The sequence below is a fragment of the Mustela nivalis genome (genome assembly GCF_964662115.1).
Source record: "Mustela nivalis genome assembly, chromosome: 6".
Classification (NCBI taxonomy): Eukaryota; Metazoa; Chordata; class Mammalia; order Carnivora; family Mustelidae; genus Mustela; species Mustela nivalis.
In genome coordinates, this window is record NC_139025.1 from 127,927,539 (window position 1) to 127,948,705 (window position 21,167).

Sequence of the window (21,167 nt, forward strand, 5' to 3'; positions counted from 1 at the left end):
AACAAAGCAAAATAAAACCCTCCTAGCTGGTGGAGAAGGCACAGCATAAACACACCAAAGACAACATGACTAATGCAACAAAGTCACTGTCACAAATGCCAGTAGGCCAAGGGAGCTCTCAGGCCGTGTAATCAGGGCAGCAAAGTGCTCTTTGCATGGCCGCCTGTGTCTACTCTTTGGAACCAAAAATGCCAGGTCAGAACCACTGCACGCCTGGGAAGGTTAAGAGGGCTCACCTGTGGTTCCTGAGTCATTGTTCCTGATGGCCGGGTCCCTCTGGGCAGCCTGCCTCCCTGTCTTCTGCCAGCAGCACTGAAGGAATGTGCTATCGCAGGTTCTAGATCACAGGCAGCCAGACACACCCACTTGCAAGGCCCTTGGCCTTTGAAATTCACATGAATAATCAGAATACCACCTGCTTTGGGGAAGCCCCAAAAAAAGCCTCCTGACTCAGCCTGCAGTGTAATTTCATTTTCTCTTCTAGGTCAAGGAGAAGAAGAGTAACATTGCCTTTTCTTTGTCTTCTTCTAAAATGCAATGATCGCTTTCATGCTCTACCTCAGCAAACGTTGCTCAGTGAAATCCACGGCAGACGGAGATGCCAATCACTTCGGCTTTTAACCTTTAGCCAAGAAAATCAAAGTTGCTGGCTCTCAAGTCCGGCTGCACACTGAAATCACCTGGGAAATTTTTAAAATGAAACCGAGGCAGGTCCCATTAGCGATTTAGATTCAATTAGTGTCAGGTGTGACCTGAGCGCTGGGGTTTTTAAAAGTTCCCAGGGAGTCAGTGTACAGAAAAGTGTGACAACCACTGATGTACATGGGAGGGATAGTCCAGGAATCATGAAATGGGAAAAGCCCTGAGTTCAGGAGACTCAGGTTCTGGGCTGAGTATAACTGTGTTGTAGTTGCTGTCCTTGGACAAGTAACAGGAGGTCTCTAAACCACAATATTTTCATCAGGAAAATATTCTGTTCCCCACAGTTCTTACCGAGGTGTTGTAATGAACAAGTAGGAAAGTGTTGGGAAAAACACCAAGCACAATATACAGGAAAGGGCTGCATGGTCCCTATTTCCTTTTACTAGGTGAGGCGAATATTAATTATTTATTGTACGTTTACTATTGATAAGAATGTTGGCATTCTTTTAAAAACTAGGAAACCAGCAAGAACAAGAGAACAATTAAAAGGAAATAGCAATAAATATAATATCATAAATAAGTATAATAAATATATTAAATAACATATTTAATATAAATAATATATTAATATAATAAATATTATTGATATTATTAATAGCAGTAAATATAATAAATATAATTTAAAAGATGTGAGTAATAGATGACTATGTCAGGTCCCACACAAATGTGAATTGAGTGGACTCCTCAAAGACACACCCTCAGATGGGATGAAATCTAAATGCTATCTATAAGAAATACACCTAAGAGGGGCACCTGTTGGCTCAGGGGATAAAAGCCTCTGCCTTTGGCTCAGGTCATGATCTCAGAGTCCTGGGATCGAGCTCTGCATTGGGCTCTCTGCTCGGCAGGAAGCCTGCTTTCCCCCCCATCCCCGCCTCTGCCAGCCTCTCTGCCTGCTTGTGATCTCTGTCTGTCAAATACATAAATTTTTTTAAAAATTCTAAAAAAAAAAAGAAAGAAATACACCTAAGACAACAAAAAAACTGAAGATGAATGTCTGGGAAAACTTGTATAACCCTGACGCAAAGAAAAAGAATGCAGGGTGGCCATGTGAAGAGCAAAGAAGACACAAATCCCAATTTTAAGGACAGAAGCATGAACAGGATGAAAGGTGTTTGACATCATGAAATAAGTCAAAAGGGGGCATAAAGTCATTAAATGGGCCTGTAGACCAAAAACTTGTAGAATAATGTGAAAGAACTAGAAAAAAATCACAAGTAGGAAATACATATGTATATATATACATACATATGTATATTTATAAATATGTAAATGTGTACATGTCACATGTCATGTGAGTGTGTAGTTCAGATTCTGATAAAGAAAGCACATGAAAGACTTGCATCTACAACTGACAAGATAAAATTAGAGGAAAAAAGAAAAATATTTACGCCAATAAATCTAAAAAAAGAACTCCAATAATACCAGATATCATCTGTTAGATACTTAACATGTGCCAGGCACTGGTTTTAGAATGTTGTAACTATTACCGCATTTAATTGTCAAGTATCCTTCCAAGATAGATACTTTCTCTCTCTTTTTCCTACCTCTCAGATGAGGAAACCAAAACACAGAGTGGTAAAGTTATCAGATGAAGATCCGGAACCCAGATCAGACCATGAAGTCTCAATGCTGTGCCCTTACCTTAACTACAACACCCCAAAATATTCAGAGATAAATAAAATACTTGAAGAAGAAAATATGAAGATTTTAGTGCAGATAAAAGCTAAAGTTAATGAACTAACAGACAGAACAAATCATAAAGAAGTAAATAAAATCTGAAAGTCCTTTGACAAAACCACTTGAACATCTCAATCCTCCTTGGCTGGTCTGATTAAGTTCCAAAGAGAAAAAGTAAAACTGTCTGATGTCATAAATAAAAAGGAAAATATATCCTCATCATTCATTATAACAACACGTTAAAGTAGAAAAGCCACATGAATATATCAATAGCTCCTCCCAAAGTGGGATTTGACAAAATCCAGCATTCTTTCCCAATATCAACTCCTAAGCAAAAAAGGAATACATGGAAACTACCTAAATCTAACAACAGTCTATTTACCAAAAATCTACAGCAAATGCCTATAAATTGCTGAGGTCAAGACCTTTAAAATCAGGAATAAGAGAGATACGTCTGCTATCCTCATGATGATTCAACTTTTGAAATTAGTAGTGATACCATGAGACAGGAAATAAATAAGTTATACGAATATTAGAAAAGAAGGGACAAACCTATTTGGACTTGATCATATACCTAAAAGTCTCAAGGAACTCTTCCGAAAACGATTAGAATTAATAAGAGAAGCTGGTAAAGGGGCTGAATAAAATATAAATAAACAAAGGAGCTTTTCTCCATATCAGTAACATTGGATTGGAAATAGAAATGGAAAAGAATCATTTTCAATTCATATAGTGGCAGAAACAAGAAAGAACACACAAATAAACATGGCAGGTCCGGGTTGTAAAATCTCATTAAAAATATAAAAAAATAGATAAGATAAACAAAATATAAAACCTTATTAAAGAACATGAAAGCTGTTCTTTAATAAGCTGAAAGCTGCACAAATAGAGTCATCATGGGAAATGCACAAAAGAAAAAAATGTCTAATAACAGTCAAGATATTTTCAAAGAAAAAAACCAAACAAGTAGAAAACATGCATTAATAGTCTGTAAGACTTAAATGAAATGTCTGTTCTCAGAACAGGATGGCATTTACCTAGAAACAGATTAATAGGCCAGTGGACCAGTACGGAGACTCCCAAAATGCATACAGATAGATACTGGGGAAAATAACAATGATGACATCTCAATTCAGAAGGGAAAGGAAGCTTTATTTTAAAAACTGTGCTAGAATAACTGATCATCCCTGTAGAAAAGATGAAAGCTAGATTCTCCCCCTCATACCTCACATACAAATAAATACCAGAAAAATGAAAGCTTAAAATGTAAAAACTAAAAGAAAAAAAATATCGTGAGATATTCCAGGAGGAAAATATTTATATAAAATTGAGAGGGAAATGACCTTCTTATATAACCCAAATGCCAGAACAAAAAAGAGATTTGATTACATAGTCACCTATCTTTGTTATCACAAAAGAAAAAGCAGGGATTGGGGAGAATATTGGCAACATGTATGATTTTAAAAAAAGGTTTAAAGTCTGAGAAACAAAAAAAGATCCTCTAAAATGAGAAGGAAGAGATGACCAACCCTTCAGGAAAATAATCAACAAACAGTAACAGGCAACTCAAGTGAGGGGAGGTGCAAAAAGTCCATGAAGGTAGGAGAAGAGGCTCGATGTTCTTCATAACAACAGTGTGGACATCAAAACAAGGAGATCTCATTTTCATCCAGCAGACTGAGAATTTTAAAAGGCTCCTGGACATCTAAGGCTGACCAAGGTGTGGAAACAGAGATTCCCCCATAATGCTGGTGAAAGTGAATCACCATAGCTTTTTGGGGAAGTGATTCCCCAAAAAATCCACTTTGGGGACTTCAATCTACAGAAGCCAATATCCTAAAAAACAGGTTGTATAACAAAGGGCAAAACCCAGAAATAATCCAAATGTCCACCAATGGGATAGATTTAGGGCATGTATTTAAAGAATGCGTTGTAGACACAGTGATCTGTCTAGAAGGAGTCCATGATAGAGTGCTGAATTTAAGAAACCAACTTGAAGATAATGTGACTAATACAACACTACTTTTATTATTAAAAGGAAAACAAAAACTATGTCCTGCATATTTTTCCAATTTTATTCAGATATAATTGACATATAGTAGTGAGTAAGTGGGGTGGGGGTGGGGCGCCTGCGTGGCTTAGTTGGTTAAGCAATTGCCTTTGGCTCGGGTCATAATCCCAGGATCCTGGGATCCAGGTGCATCTGGTTCTCTGCTAAGCGGGAGGGTCTGCTTTTCTGTCTTCCTCTGCCCCTCCTCCCTGTTTATGCTCTCTCTCTCTCTCATCAAAAGAAAAATCTTAAAAAAATATTGGGTAAGTTGAAGGTGTACAACCTGCTGATTCAACACATTTATCGCAAAATGATTACCATCAGAGTGTAAGCTAACACCTATATAATGTTATCTAATTACCACTCTTTTCAAGTGGTGAGAACACTTAAGATTTACTCTTTGAGCAACTTTCAAGTCTAGAGCACAGTATTATTAACTATAATCACAGAGCTGTGTATTAGGTCTCCAGAACTTAGCCATCTCGTAACTGACGTTTGTACCCTATGACCAACATCTCCCCATTTTCTGCACCCTCTAACCCCTGGCAAATCATCTACTCTCTGTTTCTAGGAGTTTGGCTTTTTCTGATTCTACATGGAGGTGAGATCATACAGTATTTGTCTTTCTGCGTCTGACTTATTTCGTTTAGCACAATGCCCTCAAAGTCCATCCATGTTGCTGAAAATGGCGGGATGTCTTTCCTTCTTATGACTGAAAAATACTGCCTTGTATATATGTACCACCTTGTCTTTATTGATGTATCCACGGGCAGTGGCTACTCACCATTTTTCCTGGACAGCTGCTGGACAAGGCACTAGCTTCGATGAAATACTTCCTGAGGAGATGTTTGCTGGGGTCAGGACTGTCCAGTAAGATGTAGGAACAGAAAAAAGCCCCGTGCCGAAGCAGGAATATGGCGATGTCCTCATTTCCTAAAGGACAGAGAATGGCGTTCAGACGTCCAAGTGTGTCGCAGCTGGTCCAAAATGGCAGACGCTGATGTGTGAAATGGGAATGAAAAGGGTCGTTGTGCTGGTGGACCTTCTCTATGACTTCTCTTGAGGTGGTAAATTCCTGTTCGTGGGAGACATTTTGTGGCACTCTGCCCTGTGGAGTGGCTCCTACTATGGTCCCATTTGCCACAGTTGGTACCTGTCACTGAAATCCCATTGCAGGGGCAAGTGGGGCCAAAGAGAAACGATGCAGACATTTTGAGAGAGAGCAAATAATGGAATTTGTAAATGTCTCTACACAGATGTTTCAAGAGCTAGAGGGGAGGGGGAAGACAAGGTCCCACATCTCCAACCTGCAAGGGTTCCCATGGGTGGGACTGACCGGGGAACCCACCTGACTTGATGGCTGCGTACAGCGGTAAGCGCACGATGACAGGAAACTCGTTCTTCCTGACGGCGTAGCTTTCTGGGTCAGCCCCGTGGGTCAGGACGAGGAGCTTCACCAACCCCAGGTGCCCTCGCTGGCAAGCCAAAGCCAGCATCCAGTTCAGCAGCCGCTGGGGGCTGCAGGGACCTGGCAGGAGATGACAAGACAAAGGGAAGGGGGTTTTGGTTGTTCCCACCCTGATCTCCCCTCAGACCATTGGTAATACTGAACTGTCCCATTTCCGGCGAAAAGTCGCTTCTGTCAAGTCAGTAGTGTTTTCTGGAACAGTCCCTCTGAATTGCATATGCCATTTTCCCACATCATAATAAATCTGCCTCTTCATCACACAATGCCGAGTGAGGAAAAGAAGCATTCCCAACAGCATATATGGTACGATTGTGACTGTATAAAAAAAGTGCATACAGTTTTTGTATGCATTTGTAGGTGGAAATAAGACTAAAAGGTACTACCCCGTGTTGTAGTATTATTTCTCGGTAGTGGGGATTGTGACCATTTGCCTCACCTCTTTCCCCATCCCCAGTCCTGACCTCATGCCCAGAATAGCATTACATACAGGGACAAGAGCTTTGGAGACAAGCCGCTTAGGGTTAACTATTTTAGCTGTGTACTCTTAAACAAATTTCTTAACTTCTCCCTGACTCGGTTTACCTGTTGGTAGAATGGGAGTAATAGCACTCGTCCTCCCAAGTTTAATGTGAGGATTGCATGACATAATGTATATCTAGCGCCTGGCTCAAAACATTCTAACTCATTATTTGTCATTGTGTTTTTAGAGTACTAACACTTCCCTGCATTTCTAAATTATCCATGAGTACATATATTACTTTCAAAAATGAAAGAAAAAGGGCTTTGGTGAAAGAAATCGATCTAACTATCCAGCCTGAAACTTTGCAAATTACTCCCTGCAAGAACCACCTCCTTAATTCCAGGAGGGAATAACACTTACCGCGAGGAAGGAACAGGGACAGTGTGGGCCGAAGTATTACAGTATCTTCAAGTTCAAAGTAAATGCAATGTCTTTTGGATGTAGCCACCATGGAAAAATGATCTCACCCTCCACGCTGACACTTCCCAATTGCATCATAACATTGTCTCATTTCCAGAGGCTGGGAGTCCTTAGGAACCCAAGCGTCCCAAGTATGGAGAGAGGGACCCTCCTCTCCATGGTAGGAAACTGATCAGGAAGCAGGGGGGAGGTCGGGATGGAAGAAATGAAAATCCAGCACAGAGGGTGCCTGGCGTAGTGCCTGGGTTGCAGCAGATGCTAAATCAGTGCCTTTTCTTCTCCCTCTGATAACTAGAATTAATAATTCAAAGGAGGTGGTACTCCAACAGATATTAACAAGTGATCTCCAACTCACTTCCTGCAACTGTATCTAGAGAAATCCAGTCATCATGCTGTTAACAAATTCTGTTGAGGATGGATGTCCACCCATCCGAGGAGGTTGTCTAAGGCTATATTTCATAGCCATGATTTTAATAGGAGGAAATCAGAGCTCAGAGGAGTTTGAGAATTTGCCAGAAGTCCCACAGTTGGTAAATGACAAAGTCAAGACTTAAACCCTGTAAAGCTTAAAGATTTAAACGCTCAAAACCAAAGGGTGCTCTCTTAACCATATAAACCCCACACATATCTTCTGAGGCCCAAATCCAATGATACTTGGGGAGAGTCCCAGTAGGGTCTCCATTCTTCCTCTTCCTCCTTTGCTCCATTTCCACTCAGCTACAGAGACCAGACAGTAGATAATGATGTACTTGAAATGACGTCCACAACTACACAATGATGTGCCTACCCCTATGAGCCTCTCATCTCTCCTCTTCTTAAACCCTCCCTTGTTCTCAAGTTGTATCTTTGGTGTCTTGGGTTTCACAGACAGACTCCTGACAGTGGCTGCCTTCCCCCCAGTTTGGGAATTCATAGGGACACACGCTGTTTTGCCTATCTCTGTACTTCCCGCAGGGTCTAGAACGATGCCCTAGACTCCTTCGGTCCTCAGCAACTCTGTCCCTGGTTGAGGTGAAGACAGGACGCCCCAAAGCAGCTGAAAACCATGCTCATGTCCAGCCAAGCTCCCTGCTTTGCGAAAGTGGGCGACCGAAGCTCTTCCCTCTCTCGTCTGCCAAGTAAACTCCTACGAACCCTGCAAAACCCAGCTCAGACGTCAGCTCCTTATGAAGACCAGAAAAGACCATTCTCTATGTGTGTTCCCAGATCACTGTTTAGATACTTCACCCTCACCATGGTTACACTACACAGAATTACTGGGCTTTCTATTTATATTGTCTCTGCTTAGCCAGGAGCTATGAAAGATCTGGGATCACCTTTTTAAAGAAGTCTGTGTATCTCTTAAGTTCTTCAGAATGCACGGGAAGGCAATAGTGAGAGACTCCTAGGATGAATGTTCAGTAAATTCAAAATGCACAATTAGGTCATGAGCCAGCCGGTGTGGATGCTTTGGGGCTAGAACTGAGCTAATCTTGGGGATCCCTGAAGAGCGGAAGTCTGCCCTCAGGGACACCCAAGCTCCTCCTTGGCCTCCTATGTCTCACCGGACCCAGTATGCACCTGTGAGCCATAACAGGGTCCTGATTTCTACCCTTAACCTCATTCTCCCTCCAGACATGTGAAGGGGGCACTGGTTTAGAACCAAGTCCAAGCACAAATCTACTCAAAGCACACTGTGGGACAACCCCCCTATCCCTGACAGGACGGCTACATAATATGTGGGGCCCAGTGCAAAATACAAAGGTGAGCCCCTTGTTTAAAAAAATATCAAAAGTTTCAAGATGGAGACCGTGGAGTGTTGAACCAAGCACAAGCCTTCTGAGGGCAGGGCCCACACCGTTGCACACCTGTTGTGCAACCATTGTGCACTATTGACGCTAGCCGTGCTCCCAAACAAACCTTAACTCCCAAAGACTGCTAAGGTAATAATGCCTTGTGAAGAAATGAGCTACCGTGCCATAAAAAGGCATGGAGGAACTTTCCATGCATGTCGTCAGGTGAAGGAAGTTAACTTAAAAGGTAGATGGGGATTCTCTGCACTTCCACATCCACATTTCCGAAAATCTAAAACTTCTTTCAGGACAAATACTATTAAATTTTTAAAAAAGGGACATAGGTCCATATTCTCTATCAAATATGGCGTCAGAAAATTTAGCTCCTGAGGTCAAGGGAATGAGACGTGGGTTGTGGCGGTTTTTACTGTGGACTGTCAGTGTGATGGCCTAGAAACCTGGTTCTCTCTCTTGGTGAAAGTGTCAAGAAACAAGAAAGCCCATACCCACCCCCACGCCCCCCAGCCCCCACCGACAAATGTCTGTCGAATCCTGAGAAGAGGTGATTCCCGAGAGGTGGGCAAGGAGCTCAGGGCCTGGGATTTACCTGGCAAAGATTCGAGCAACTCCTGCACGACGTCAGTATGCCCAAAATGAGCCGCCACCACAGCTGGATTGTCATCGGTGGGCTCGGTGGGCAGCTCCACCCGTCTCTCGGTGAGAAGGTACCGGACAGTCTCCAGGTCGCCGTAGGCCGCAGAGATGCTCAGAAGCTGGCCCTGGTCAACACAGAGCAGGGACAGGACTTCAGTGAGGTGGGCGCTGTTAGAACAGCCAAGACAATCCGCTGCACCTGCTTCCCCAAGTCCACGGGCCAGCCGGAGCCGGGCTGTCTGGGATCATGCCATGGGGTCACGGACGGCTGCTGAGGACTTGAAACGAGGCTCATGCAAAGTGAGAGGGGCTGGAAGCGCCCAATCACACGCAATTTCAAAGATTTAGTGCAAAAATGTCAACTATCTCGTCGATCAGTTTTCTATGGAGTACGTGTTGAAACGATCTTTCATACATTCGGATCAAAAAAGACGAATATTTCACCTGTTTCTGTTTACTTCTTGAATGTGACTGCTAGACCATTCGGTATAAATGTGGCTCCCATTCTGCTTCTTTGGGACAGCACTGTTCTTTGCCTTAAGCTTCCCGAGGCTGGGGAGTAAGTATCCCCATCTGAAGCAGTGTATTAATACATGGACAAGGAGGTGGGGTTTCAGAGATGTGTTGTGACTCGCCCAAGATCACACAGCTAGAAATGGCTCTGAAGGACTGTACAAATGGCCCCAACTTTTCATGGGCTTGCTAGGTCTGCAAAAAAATGCTGGACCAGCATGTACAGAGGTTGGCTGCATTACTGAAACTTTAAGTCCTCCTGAAACCTGGCTAGTTCCAATGGACTTGGGTGTCCATAGGGTTCAAGGAGGCGGATGCAGAATTGATCCACGTTGGAATGAGGCAGCCTGTGCCAGCGGGGGCATTTCCCGAGGACCTACTGTGTCTAGGATATCCGAGGCAATCGGTGACCTTCATGAGTTTACTCAGATAAATCTGAGTCTGGAATCTGCATAACACAGACACAAGCAAGCATATTTTACTCCTAATACAAGTGTATTAGGAGTCAATTTCAGGTGAGACAGGCAGGGATGTGTCAACAGGATCCCAGGGATGAGAACTGATATATTAGGGAGGCTCTTATCATGTGCAGGATGCTGCATGGAGGGTTTTATTTATATGGTCACACTTAGTCCTGATAAGTCTTAACCGTCTTATCTGCTGTTGATTTAAAAAAAAAAAAAAAAAAAAAAAGGAGACAGTTATTTTACCTGCAAAAAAAATAAAAATAAAAATAAAAATTGGGAATAGCCAGGAATTGCAATTCAGGACCAGGAGACTACAGTGAACCATAGGCAAGTTCGAAAAGAATAGAGGGGCTTGGTTTTATAAGGGAAAGGAGGAAGCTGGGGGGTGTTTTACTGAGTTCCCATTAGCTGGGCTGTTGCTGGGCAAGGAGAAATTCTTCTTTCTTCCTGCTGGGCTACGGAAAGGAAGCTGCTTCTCCCTGGGTATGAGAACTTGCCCTTCAGGGCTTCCAGACTCCCATTTTAAATAAGGTTTCCTTTATTTATTTTCACACTGTGTTTCCATCTTGTGGGTGAGGAAGGAGGAAGTTTGCCACCTGCAGAACTCTCCAGGATTTGAACTGGGCTCGGTCTGGCCAAAGCCCATGTTCTCTCCACTCTGTCCAAGACTTCCCAGGAGATGTGGGACTTGGAGGGAGGCCTGCGTTGTCTAAGTGGAATGAATGAGCTGGCCATGTGAGGTATGCATTCCATATGGCCAGGAAAGAAAAACCCACTGGCCTGCCAATCTGCCCAGGGTGGGGCCCACCAGGCCTGCCATTCCAGGAAAGCACTTGCATTAGGGAGAAAAGCCACAGGGGCTGATGAAATGATTCACCACACACAACCAACGGCTGTCTAGACTCTAGCGGGTGAGAGGCTTAAAAGCCCCGTCCTCACAAAGTGATGATGTCACAGGAGCCAACCCAGAGGCCAAAAGGAACCAGAAGGCAGGAAGGGTCAAGGCTGGCCTCTAGCTAGAGACAGCCCAGAGGCTCGATAGCATGTGTTTGTTTGTTTTTTCATTCAAACGGCATAGAAAAGTTTAAAAATGCAAAGGAGGCCTCCCTCCAGGCCTCTCCTTCCTAACGCCCTTTTGCAAAGGAAACTGCTCTGATGTAGCCTTCCAGAATGTGTTCATCTACATCCACACATGGGTAATCCCACCTGAAACAAAACCATTTTTTTCACTTCACCCATGACGATTTTTACTGCCATATAACAGCCCCGCAGAAAAGAGCACACACTGTGTGTTCAGTCTCACAAATGGTAACAAAGTGAACAAATTCATGTAGGGGACACCAGACCAGGGATGCGAGATTATCTGTGCCCAGAAGTCCCTTTTCTGCCCCGTTCCGGTCACCATCCTACCCGACCTAACCACTACCCTGACTTCTGACACCATAGAGCACTTTTTGCCAGTTTGTATATATTATTAAAGAGGAATTATACTTTGCTTATTTTTTTATGGCCCCCCCCTTTTTTTTTTTAAAGATTTTGTTTATTTATTTATTTGACAGAGATTATAAGTAGGCAGAGAGGCAGGCAGAGAGAGAGGAGGAAGCAGGCTTCCTGCTAAGCAGAGAGCCCGATGCGGGGCTCGATCCCAGGACCCTGGGATCATGACTGAGCGGAAGGCAGAGGCTTTAACCCACTGAGCCACCCAGGCACCCCCTTTTTTCCCCTCTTTTGCTCTGAAATAGAGATTCTTTGCAAAGACGGTCCTGAGGGGCATCCATATTTCTGTCACTCCGTGTTCCCCCAGTGGTGACAGCTTACACAATTGTAGTTCAAGATTAAGACCCGTAATTTGACATGAGTGCAATGTGGGTCTATCGTTCTGCCATTTTGTCACATGTATATCCATTTGAGTGATCATCACCAGGTAGAACTACTCCATTGAGAGATCAGCCTCTCCTGAGCCCTCCACCATCACGAACCCCAGCAACCACGAATCTCTTTTCCATCTCCATTATAGTTCCATCATTTTGAGAATGTTATCCAAATGGGATTGTATAGACTGTGACTTTTTGGGATTTTTTTTTTTTAAATTTCCTGCTCAACATAATGCCCTCGAGATTCATCCGAGTGGTTGTGTATTTCAAAGAGGTTTTTGTTTTTTTTTTTTTTAGTTTTTAAAATTTAAATGCAATTAACTAACATATTGTGTACTATTTGTTTCAGAGGTCGCCTTCGGTGACTCATTGGTGTTATAGAACAGCCAGTGCTCATCACATCAGGTCCCCTCCTTAGCGCCCGTCACCCGAATACCCCATCCTCCCGCCCTCCACCCCTCCAGCAGCCCTCAGTTTGTGTCCTATGATTAAGAGCTTCTTATGGTTTGTCTCCCTCTCTGGTTTTGTCTTGTTTTATTTTCCCCTCCTTTCCCCTGTGATCCTCTGTTTTGTTTCTTATGTTCCACATATGAGTGAGATAACGTGATAACTGTCTTCCTTTGACGTACTTGCCTAGCGTAATACCCTCTAGTTCCATCCACGTCATTGCAAATGGCAAGATTTTGGGGTTTCTTTTGATGGCTGAGTAATATTCCATTGTATATACACACCACATCTTCTTTGTCCATTCATCTGTCAGTGGACATCGGGTCTCCTTCCATAGTCTGGCTATTGTTGTCCATTGCTGCTATAAACAGTGGAATGCGGGTACCACTTCAGATCACTACATTTGTAGATTTGGGGTGAACACCTAGTACTGCGATTGCTGGGTCACAGAGCACCTCTATTTTCAACTTTGTGAGGCACCTCCATACTGTTTTTCAGAATGGCTTTACCAGCTTGCATGCCCACCAACAGTGTTAAGAGGGTTTCTCCTGGGGCGCCTGGGTGGCTCGGCGGGTTAAAGCCTCTGCCTTCAGCTCAGGTCATGATCCCAGGGTCCTGGGATCCAGCCCCACATCGGGCTCTCTGCTCAGTGGGAACCTGCTTCCTCCTCTCTCTCTGCCTGTCTCTCTGCCTACTTGTGATCTCTGTCTGTCAAATAAATAAATAAAATCTTAAAAAAAAATTTAAAAAAGAGGGTTCCTCCTTCTCAAAGAATTTCTTTATAATGCTTAGTATTATATTTATATTATATTTTTAGTATTTTACATATTTTAGTATTTATATTACATGTTAAATATTTTTAACATATTTTATTACACATTTTATATATTTGCATATTTTATATACTTATATATATATGGTTTACATCTATATTATATTATTTTCCATTGTATGTTCAATAATTCATCTGCTAGGAATTCTATGCTGTGTCCAGTTCTTATTACTAGTAAAGTTGCTATGAACAATCACACTCAGATTTCTGTGTGCGCATAAGTTTTCATTTCTCTAGGTGAAATGTTCAGGAATGCACATGCTGGGTCATAATGTAAATGTATTTTTTGTTTTTTAAGAAACTGTTGAACTATTTTCCAGAATGGTAGTTCCATTCTATATTCTCAAGATGGTGTATGAGAGAGAGTTTCTCTACATTCTCACCAAAATTTCATGTTGTCACTATTTTTTTTTTTTAATCTTGGCCATCCTAATAAATGTACGGTGATATTTCATCCTAGTCTTAATTTGCATTTCCCTAATGGCTAAAGATGTTGAACAATCATTAAGTCTTTTCATGTACTTATTGGCCATCTGCACTTACTCTTCAACAAAATGTTTCTTCAACTGTTTCATCCATTATTTAATTGGATTGTTTGCTCTTGTCATTGAGTATTGGGAGATTTTAATGTATGAACTTGGTATGAGCCCTTCATCAGATAGGAGATTTGCAAATATTTTCTCCAAGTCTGTAGCCTGTCTTTTCACTCTCTTAACACAGTCTTTTCTCAAAGCAAAAGCTTTTTAATTTTGATGAGGTCCAATTTATCAATTTTTATGGATAATTTATTTCATGGGTATTCTTATTTTTTTAAGATTTATTTATTTTAGAGAGAGAGAGGAGGCATGAGCAAGGTTGGGGGAGGGAGAGGGAGAGAGAGAATATCAAGCAGACTCTGTATTAAGCATGGAGCCTGATATGGGGCTCAATCCCACAACCCTGAGATCATGACCTAAGCTGAAACCAAGAGTTGGATGCTTAACTCACTGAGCCACCCAGGTGTCCCTCTTTTATGGATATTCTATGTAGTCTGTCATGTCATCTGCAAATATAGTTTTATTTCTTCCTTTCAGATGTGTATGCCTTTTGTTTCTTTTTCTTGCCTTACTGCACTGGTCAGAACTTCCAGTAATAGAACAAATATAATTACGTATAATTATTCTAAAATAAAACTGCTAGTATTATATTGAGAGTAGATATCCTTGCCTTATTCCCAATCTTAGGGGTAAAGAAGTCTTTCACTATCAAGTATAAAGTTAGTTGTAGGTTTCTCTAGCTGTTCATCAGGTTGAAGAAGATCCCCTCTGTTCTTAATTGTCTAAGAGTTTCTATCATGAGGGTATTACATTTAGTCGAATGCTTTTTCTGCATCAAGTGTTACGATAATGTGATTTTTCTTCTTGAGTTTATGGCTTAATTCATCCAAATTGTTGTAACAAAATACCACAGATGAAGGGGCATAAAAACAACAAAAATTTATTTCTTACAGTTTGGAGGCTGGAAGCCTGAGATTTAGGGTGCTGGCCTGCTCAGGTGAGGGCCTTCTTCCTGATGGCTGATCTCTTGTTGTAGCCTCATGTGGCAGAATAAGGCTCCATGGCTTTATGGGATCTTTTACAAGAGCATTAACCCCTTTTAGGAGACCTCCAGCCTTATGACCTAATCACCTTCCAAAGGCCTCAGCTCCCAACACCATCACATTATTCAACATATACATTTTGGGGGGGGCATCAACATTCAGTCGATAGCAGTCTATTAATAATGGAGGACTTCATTGATTGATTGTTGAGTACTGAACCAGTCTTATATCTCTGGAATAAATCCCACTTGGTCACGGTGTATTACTCTTTTTATATGCTGATGAAATCTGTTTGTAATATGTTGAGATTTTTTGCATCTATATTGAAGACAGACAGTGGTCTGAACTTATTTCTGTACTATCTTTATCTGCTTTAGGTATCAGGTAGACTGGACTCACAGAAGTGTTGGAAAGTGTCCTTAGAGTTGGTATTAATTCTTCTTTAAACATTTGGTAGAACTCTCCCATGAAACCATCTGGGATTTCTTTTTAGGAAGTTTTAAATTGTAACTTGAATTTCCTTAATAATTAAAGGGTTATTAAAATTATATATTTTATACAGGATGTGCTTTAGTTTCTGTTTTTCCAGGATTGGTCCATTTCATCTAAGTTGTCAAATTTATGTGTGTAAAGTTGTTCATATTGTTCCCTTACAATCCTTTTGGTATTTGCAGGGTATGTACTGATATTCCCTCTCTCCTTCCTGATATTAGTGATCTTTCTCTTTGTTAGTTTTGCTAGAGGTTTGTCAATTTTGTTGATCTTTAAAAAAAATACCTTTTGTTTCACTGATTTTCTCTATTGTTTTCTGTTTAAATTTAATTAATTTTCTACTCTTATCTCTGGCATTTCTCCCACTTGCTTTGGATTCATTTTGTGACTTCTTGTAGTTCCTTCAGGTGTGAGTTTGGATTACTACTTTGAGATTTTTCTTCTTTTTTTAATGGAAGTGTTTAGTGCTATAAATTTCCCTCTCAGCACTGAATTAGCTGCACCCTATGAATTTTGACATGCATTTTCATTTTCATTTAGTTCAATGTTTTGTGGGGTTTTTTTAGGGATTTCCATTGAGACTTTCTCTTTGACCCATGGATTATTTCAGAGTTTGTGATTAGTTTCCAGGTGCTTGGAGATTTTCCTATTATCTTTTTGTTATAAATGTCCAATTTGATTCCACTGAAGTTAGAGAACATATTCTGTCTGGTTTTAATTCTTTTATAACGTGCTGAGGTTTACCTTGTGGCCTGGAATATGCAGTCTATCTTGAGATACGGTTTGCAGACCCTTGAAAAGGATGCATTCTGCTTTTGTTGTGTGGGATGTTTCATAAACGTCAGTTCAGTTCTGTTGGTTGGTGGTGGTAAGTTCTGTGTCCTTGCTGATTTTCTGCCCGGTTGTTCTAGCACTTGTGGAGAGAGGGCGTCAAACTCTCCAACTATTATTGCAGATTTATCTAGTTCTCCTTTCTGTTATATCAGTTTTTGTTTTGTTATTTTGCAGCGCTGTTGTTTGGTGCATGCGCATTTAGGATTGCTATGTCTTCTTGGTGGACGGACCCCTACACCATTATGAAATATCCTCCCTGTCCATGGTAATTTCCTTTACCCTGAGGTCTACTTTACCTGATATTTAGCCACTCCTTTCTTTTGATTAATGTCTGCATGGTATATCTTTTTATATCCATTTACTTTCAACCTACATTTATCCTATTTGAAGTGAGTTTTTCATAGGCAGCATATAGTTGCTCATGTTTTTTTAAAAAATATACTCTGCAGGGGCTCCTGGGTGGCTCAGTGGGTTAAGCCTCTGTCCTCAGCTCAGGTCATGATCTCAGGGTCCTAGGACTGAGCCCCGCATCAGGCTCTCTGCTTGGCTGGGAGCCTGCTTCCCTCTCACTCTCTGCCTGTCTCTCTGCCTACTTGTGATCTCTCTCTCTGTGTCAAATAAATAAATAAAGTCTTAAAAATAATAAAATATACTCTGCAATCTCTTTAAGTTTATGTATTTGGACTAATAATGTTAATATAGCTAGTTATTTATATGTTAAATCTAAGTCTGTCATGCAATTTTTTTGTTTTGTTTTCTGTTTGCTCTTTCATTTTTCTGATTTTTCCCCCACCTTTCTGTGGTTTCTGAGACATTTTTAAAATTCCATTTTGATCGGTCAATAGTGTTTTTGAGTGTATTTCTTTGTATTGTTAAGGTGGTTGTTCCTGGTATTACATACATATCTTAATAATTCTACTGGTTCAGTGTTTTATCAACTCAAGTGAAGTATAAAAACCTTTCTTCCTTTACAGAATTTATAACCAGATGGGAAACGCTTGATGTAACATTATGTCAGGATAAGCAACATACAAATCTATATATACAATATGACTGTATCTATATCAGAAACAACAACATATGCACAGATCAGCAGACGGAGAGAAAATATAACGAAACTGTTAAGTGGGACTGTTTGGATGCATTAAGAATAAGGTTACTTTCTTTTTCTTTTCCTCTCTACTTTTACATATTTCTAAGTTTTCTTTTTTTCAGCATGTGCTATTTTTATAATGGAAGACAAGTGAAAAGACTACAATAAGTTGAACCTTCAGATCGGCCTTTCGGTGTTCACATTTGTTACTCCTCTGTCCTCTGGGAAGGTGAAAGGGTGTGCATGGATGGTGGCAGGTTGAGAAGTTGGTTTGAAAGGACCAGCAACCATACGTTTTCATGTGAAAGGAGGTTAAAAAGATCCCCATTAAGATTATGATGATAACAAAAGAAATAATATGAGTGGTAACATTAGTCCAAGCCAGATCCCCAGCCTGGCTTGAGGAGCCAGCATCGACCCTACCTTCTCCAGCTGGGATGTGCTTTCATCGCAAGCCTCTCGGAGCAGGTGCCGGGCCCTGCTGGGGTCTCCTTGCTTGTATGCAGCATGAATGCCTTCTGTCCTGGGGCACTGTGCTGTGGGGTCACCGCCTGGTGTGGACGGTTTGCTGCCCATGTCCTCAGCACCTAGGTAGACAGAAGCACACATGCCAGGTCACCGTCACTGGGCAGGGCTGCTCATGGGGATCACGGGAGAAGAGCCACACGTGCTCTCTATGACATCCATCCGAGGCTTTAGAAAGAGAAAGGGATGGGCCTGAAATAATGCCGGTGTCATGGATGACAGCAGACCCCGGGACCTGCAGCCCTGGGCCAGGGTGGGGGCATGGGGGTACTTCCAGTGTGGGGCTGGTGCTCAGCCTAGCTGTCTGCACAGCCACACTGTGCTGTCATGGAGGGGGTCCAGGACACCTAGGATGGTTGTCTGGCTGGTGACAGCCAAGCTGATCTCTCTAACAGGAACAGAGAAGCAGGGACTTTGGTGGGAGAATGGGTGGTCCAGCCAAACTATCCCCCTGCAGTCTCCCTCATGGGAATATAGTATCCAGTGGTGGTAGAAAGAAAGGCCTCACACTAGGGATTTGGAAATCTAGCCCCTCTCTGCCTAGAGAACCCCACTAAGGCCATGGGATTTAGAATCAGCAGCCCTCATCCATACCAGCCCTTGCATGAGTATGCCACATTATGATCTTGGCAATCCCCTGAAACTCTGGGTCTTGGGACCCTGGCGCAGGGTGTCCCTAGGATGTCTCCTGACTCTGCCATTGGGTTATCTGCAATGTGGCTCAGCCATCGGTCAGTATCTTGCTGTTCTCTAATATGGACACTGGCTGTACGGGGTGGAAGGTGGGCCAGGCTGCTCCACAACAACTGAGCAGCTGGAAGTATTTAGCAGGCAGGGTCAGCTTTGCAGGAGGCCAAGAGGCAGAACGCTGGGGCATCTACTGAGTGGCTGTGATGGGCCGAGCACTATATCGGGTACTGAAGATGCAGAAGTAAGGGAAGTCAGCTCCTGCACTCACTGAGCTAAGTAATATTCCTTAAAAGACTCCAAAGAATGAGGAGTTATGTTCTTATCATGTTGGGTGAAATAGGGAGAGAATCTAACCATTCTTGGCCAGGTCCACACAGTCATTAAAAGGCAAGCCTGAACAGAAGTTTGGTCCCCTAGCTCTCAGGCTGGGGTGAACCCATTCCATTTCTCTGTGGCCTCTTTGAAGGAATGAACAAAAAAGAATCTTCTTCTCATGTGAAAATCATGCTGAGCAAGGCTGGCTTCCAAATATTCCTATCACAGAAGCAAATCACACTATAGCAGCTAACTTTTAGGAAAAAAAATTGATTTATTTACAATAGCATAAAACTACATACTTAGAAACAAATTTAACAAAAGATGGGAAGACCCAAATAAATGGAAAGAAATCCCACATTCATGGATTAGAAGAATCAATATTCTTAATATGTTAATTCTTCCCAATGTTATCTATGGGTTCAATAAAATCCCAGCCATAGTTCTCATAGGTTTTGGGGGATAGAAATTAACTATCTGGGGGAACCTAGGTGGCCCAGTTGGTTAAGTGTCTGCCTTCGACTCAGGTCATGATCCCAGGATCCTGAGATCGAGCCCTGAGTCAGGCTCCCTGCTCAGTGGGGAGTCTGCTTCTCCTTCTCTCCTCTATTTGTACTCTCTCTTGCTATCTTTCTCTCTCTCTCAAACAAATAAATAAAATCTCTTAATAAAAATAGAAATTAACAATCTGATCTTCAAGACTGTACGGAAATTCAAAGAATCTTAAATATCAAGTAATCTTGAGAAAGAATACAACTGGAAGATGTATACCACTGGTAATTTCAAGACTGACTATTTCAAGACTTACTATAAAGCTGTAGTTATCAGGCGGTGTCTGGGTGACTCAGTGGGGTAAGTGTCCAACTCTTGATTTCAGCTCAGGTCATGATCTCAGGGTTGTGGGATCGAGCCCCATGTCAGGCTCTGCACTGAGTGTGCAGCCTGATTAAGATTCTTTCTCTCCCTCTCCTTCCACCCCTCCCCAACTCATGTCTCTTTCTCTAAAAAAAAAAAAAAAAAAAAAAAAAAAAACTCTACAGTAATCAAGACATTGTGGTACCAGTATAGACAGATAAATCTATGGAACAGCATAGAGAGTTGAGAAATACACTCATACTTGTAATACTTGTACATCCAATTGGTTTTGGACAAGAGTGCCAAAGCAATATAATTAGAAAAGCAGTCTTTTCCACAAACGGCGCTGGAACAACTGGACATCTACAATAAGTGAAAAGAAACCCAGACTCCCACTCCCTACCACCCACAAGCATTAACCCGAGATGGACCATGGACCTAACATAAAGTTTAAAATTAAGGAACTTCTAGGGGGAAAAAAATGATAATACATTTATGCTTTGAGAGGCAGCAAATGTTTCTTAGATAGGACAGAGAAAACAAGAACTATGAAAGGAAAAACTGCTAAATCAGACTTCACCAGAATTTAAAATTTCCGCACATGAAAAGATTGCTCTACCATTTAAAAATGAATAAGCAAGTCATATACAGGAAGAAAATATTTATAAAACATAACCCCCCCACTTCCCCCCAAAAAGGAGAGAATGGTATCCAAAATACACAAAGGGCTCCTATGACTCAATAATAAAGGATAGCCCACTACAAAATGGGCAAAGATTGGAACAGAAGGTATTAAAAATGCTAATATCGGGGCACCTGGGTGGCTCAGTCAGTTAAGCATCTGCCTTTGGCTCAGGTCATGATACTGGGGTCCTGGGATTGAGCCCCACCTGGGGCTCCCTGCTCAGCAGGAGTCTGCTTCTCCCTTTGCCTACCACTCTGCCTGCTTGTGTGCACTTTCTCTCTCTGTCAAATAAATAAATAAAACCTTAAAACAAAACAAAACAAAACAAAACAAAATGCTCAATATCATTAGTCATCAAGGAGATACAAATTAAAACCAGAAGGAGACACCAGTCCACTCCCAGCAGAATTACTAACATTTAAAAAGTCTCCCAGTACTTGGTGAGGATACGGAGCCACGAGAACACTCCTAGCTTATTGGCTGGAGTATAAAATGGTATAACCGCTTGGAAAGAGGTCTGGTGGTTTCATGTAAAACTAAATATACAGCTACCCTCCGATCCAGCACATCTATTTTCAGATATTTACCAGAGAGAAATAGGTCTAAAAAACCTATCCAAGAATTTTCAGAGCAGTTTCATTCATAGCCTTTCCAAACTGTAAATAGCACAAGTGTCCATCGGCAGGAAAACAGATTGACG

The 21,167-nt window shown here is 41.8% G+C and overlaps 1 protein-coding gene across 4 annotated transcripts in view; it reads right to left on the minus strand.

Annotated features, from left to right (window-relative positions):
• The window catches only part of LRRK1 (leucine rich repeat kinase 1), a 122,397-nt gene that overhangs the window by 64,427 nt on the left and 36,803 nt on the right, over positions 1-21,167 (minus strand). For 3 of the 4 annotated variants that reach the window (XM_082736663.1, XM_082736664.1, XM_082736665.1), the window contains exons 3-6: positions 17,821-17,984; positions 9,220-9,391; positions 5,781-5,960; positions 5,217-5,365 (exon numbers count right to left, since the gene is read on the minus strand). In XM_082736663.1, coding sequence (XP_082592789.1) covers positions 5,217-5,365; positions 5,781-5,960; positions 9,220-9,391; positions 17,821-17,984 — 665 coding nt within the window. The remainder of the gene's footprint in view (positions 1-5,216; positions 5,366-5,780; positions 5,961-9,219; positions 9,392-17,820; positions 17,985-21,167) is intronic. The other variant, XM_082736666.1, reaches the window with a different exon arrangement.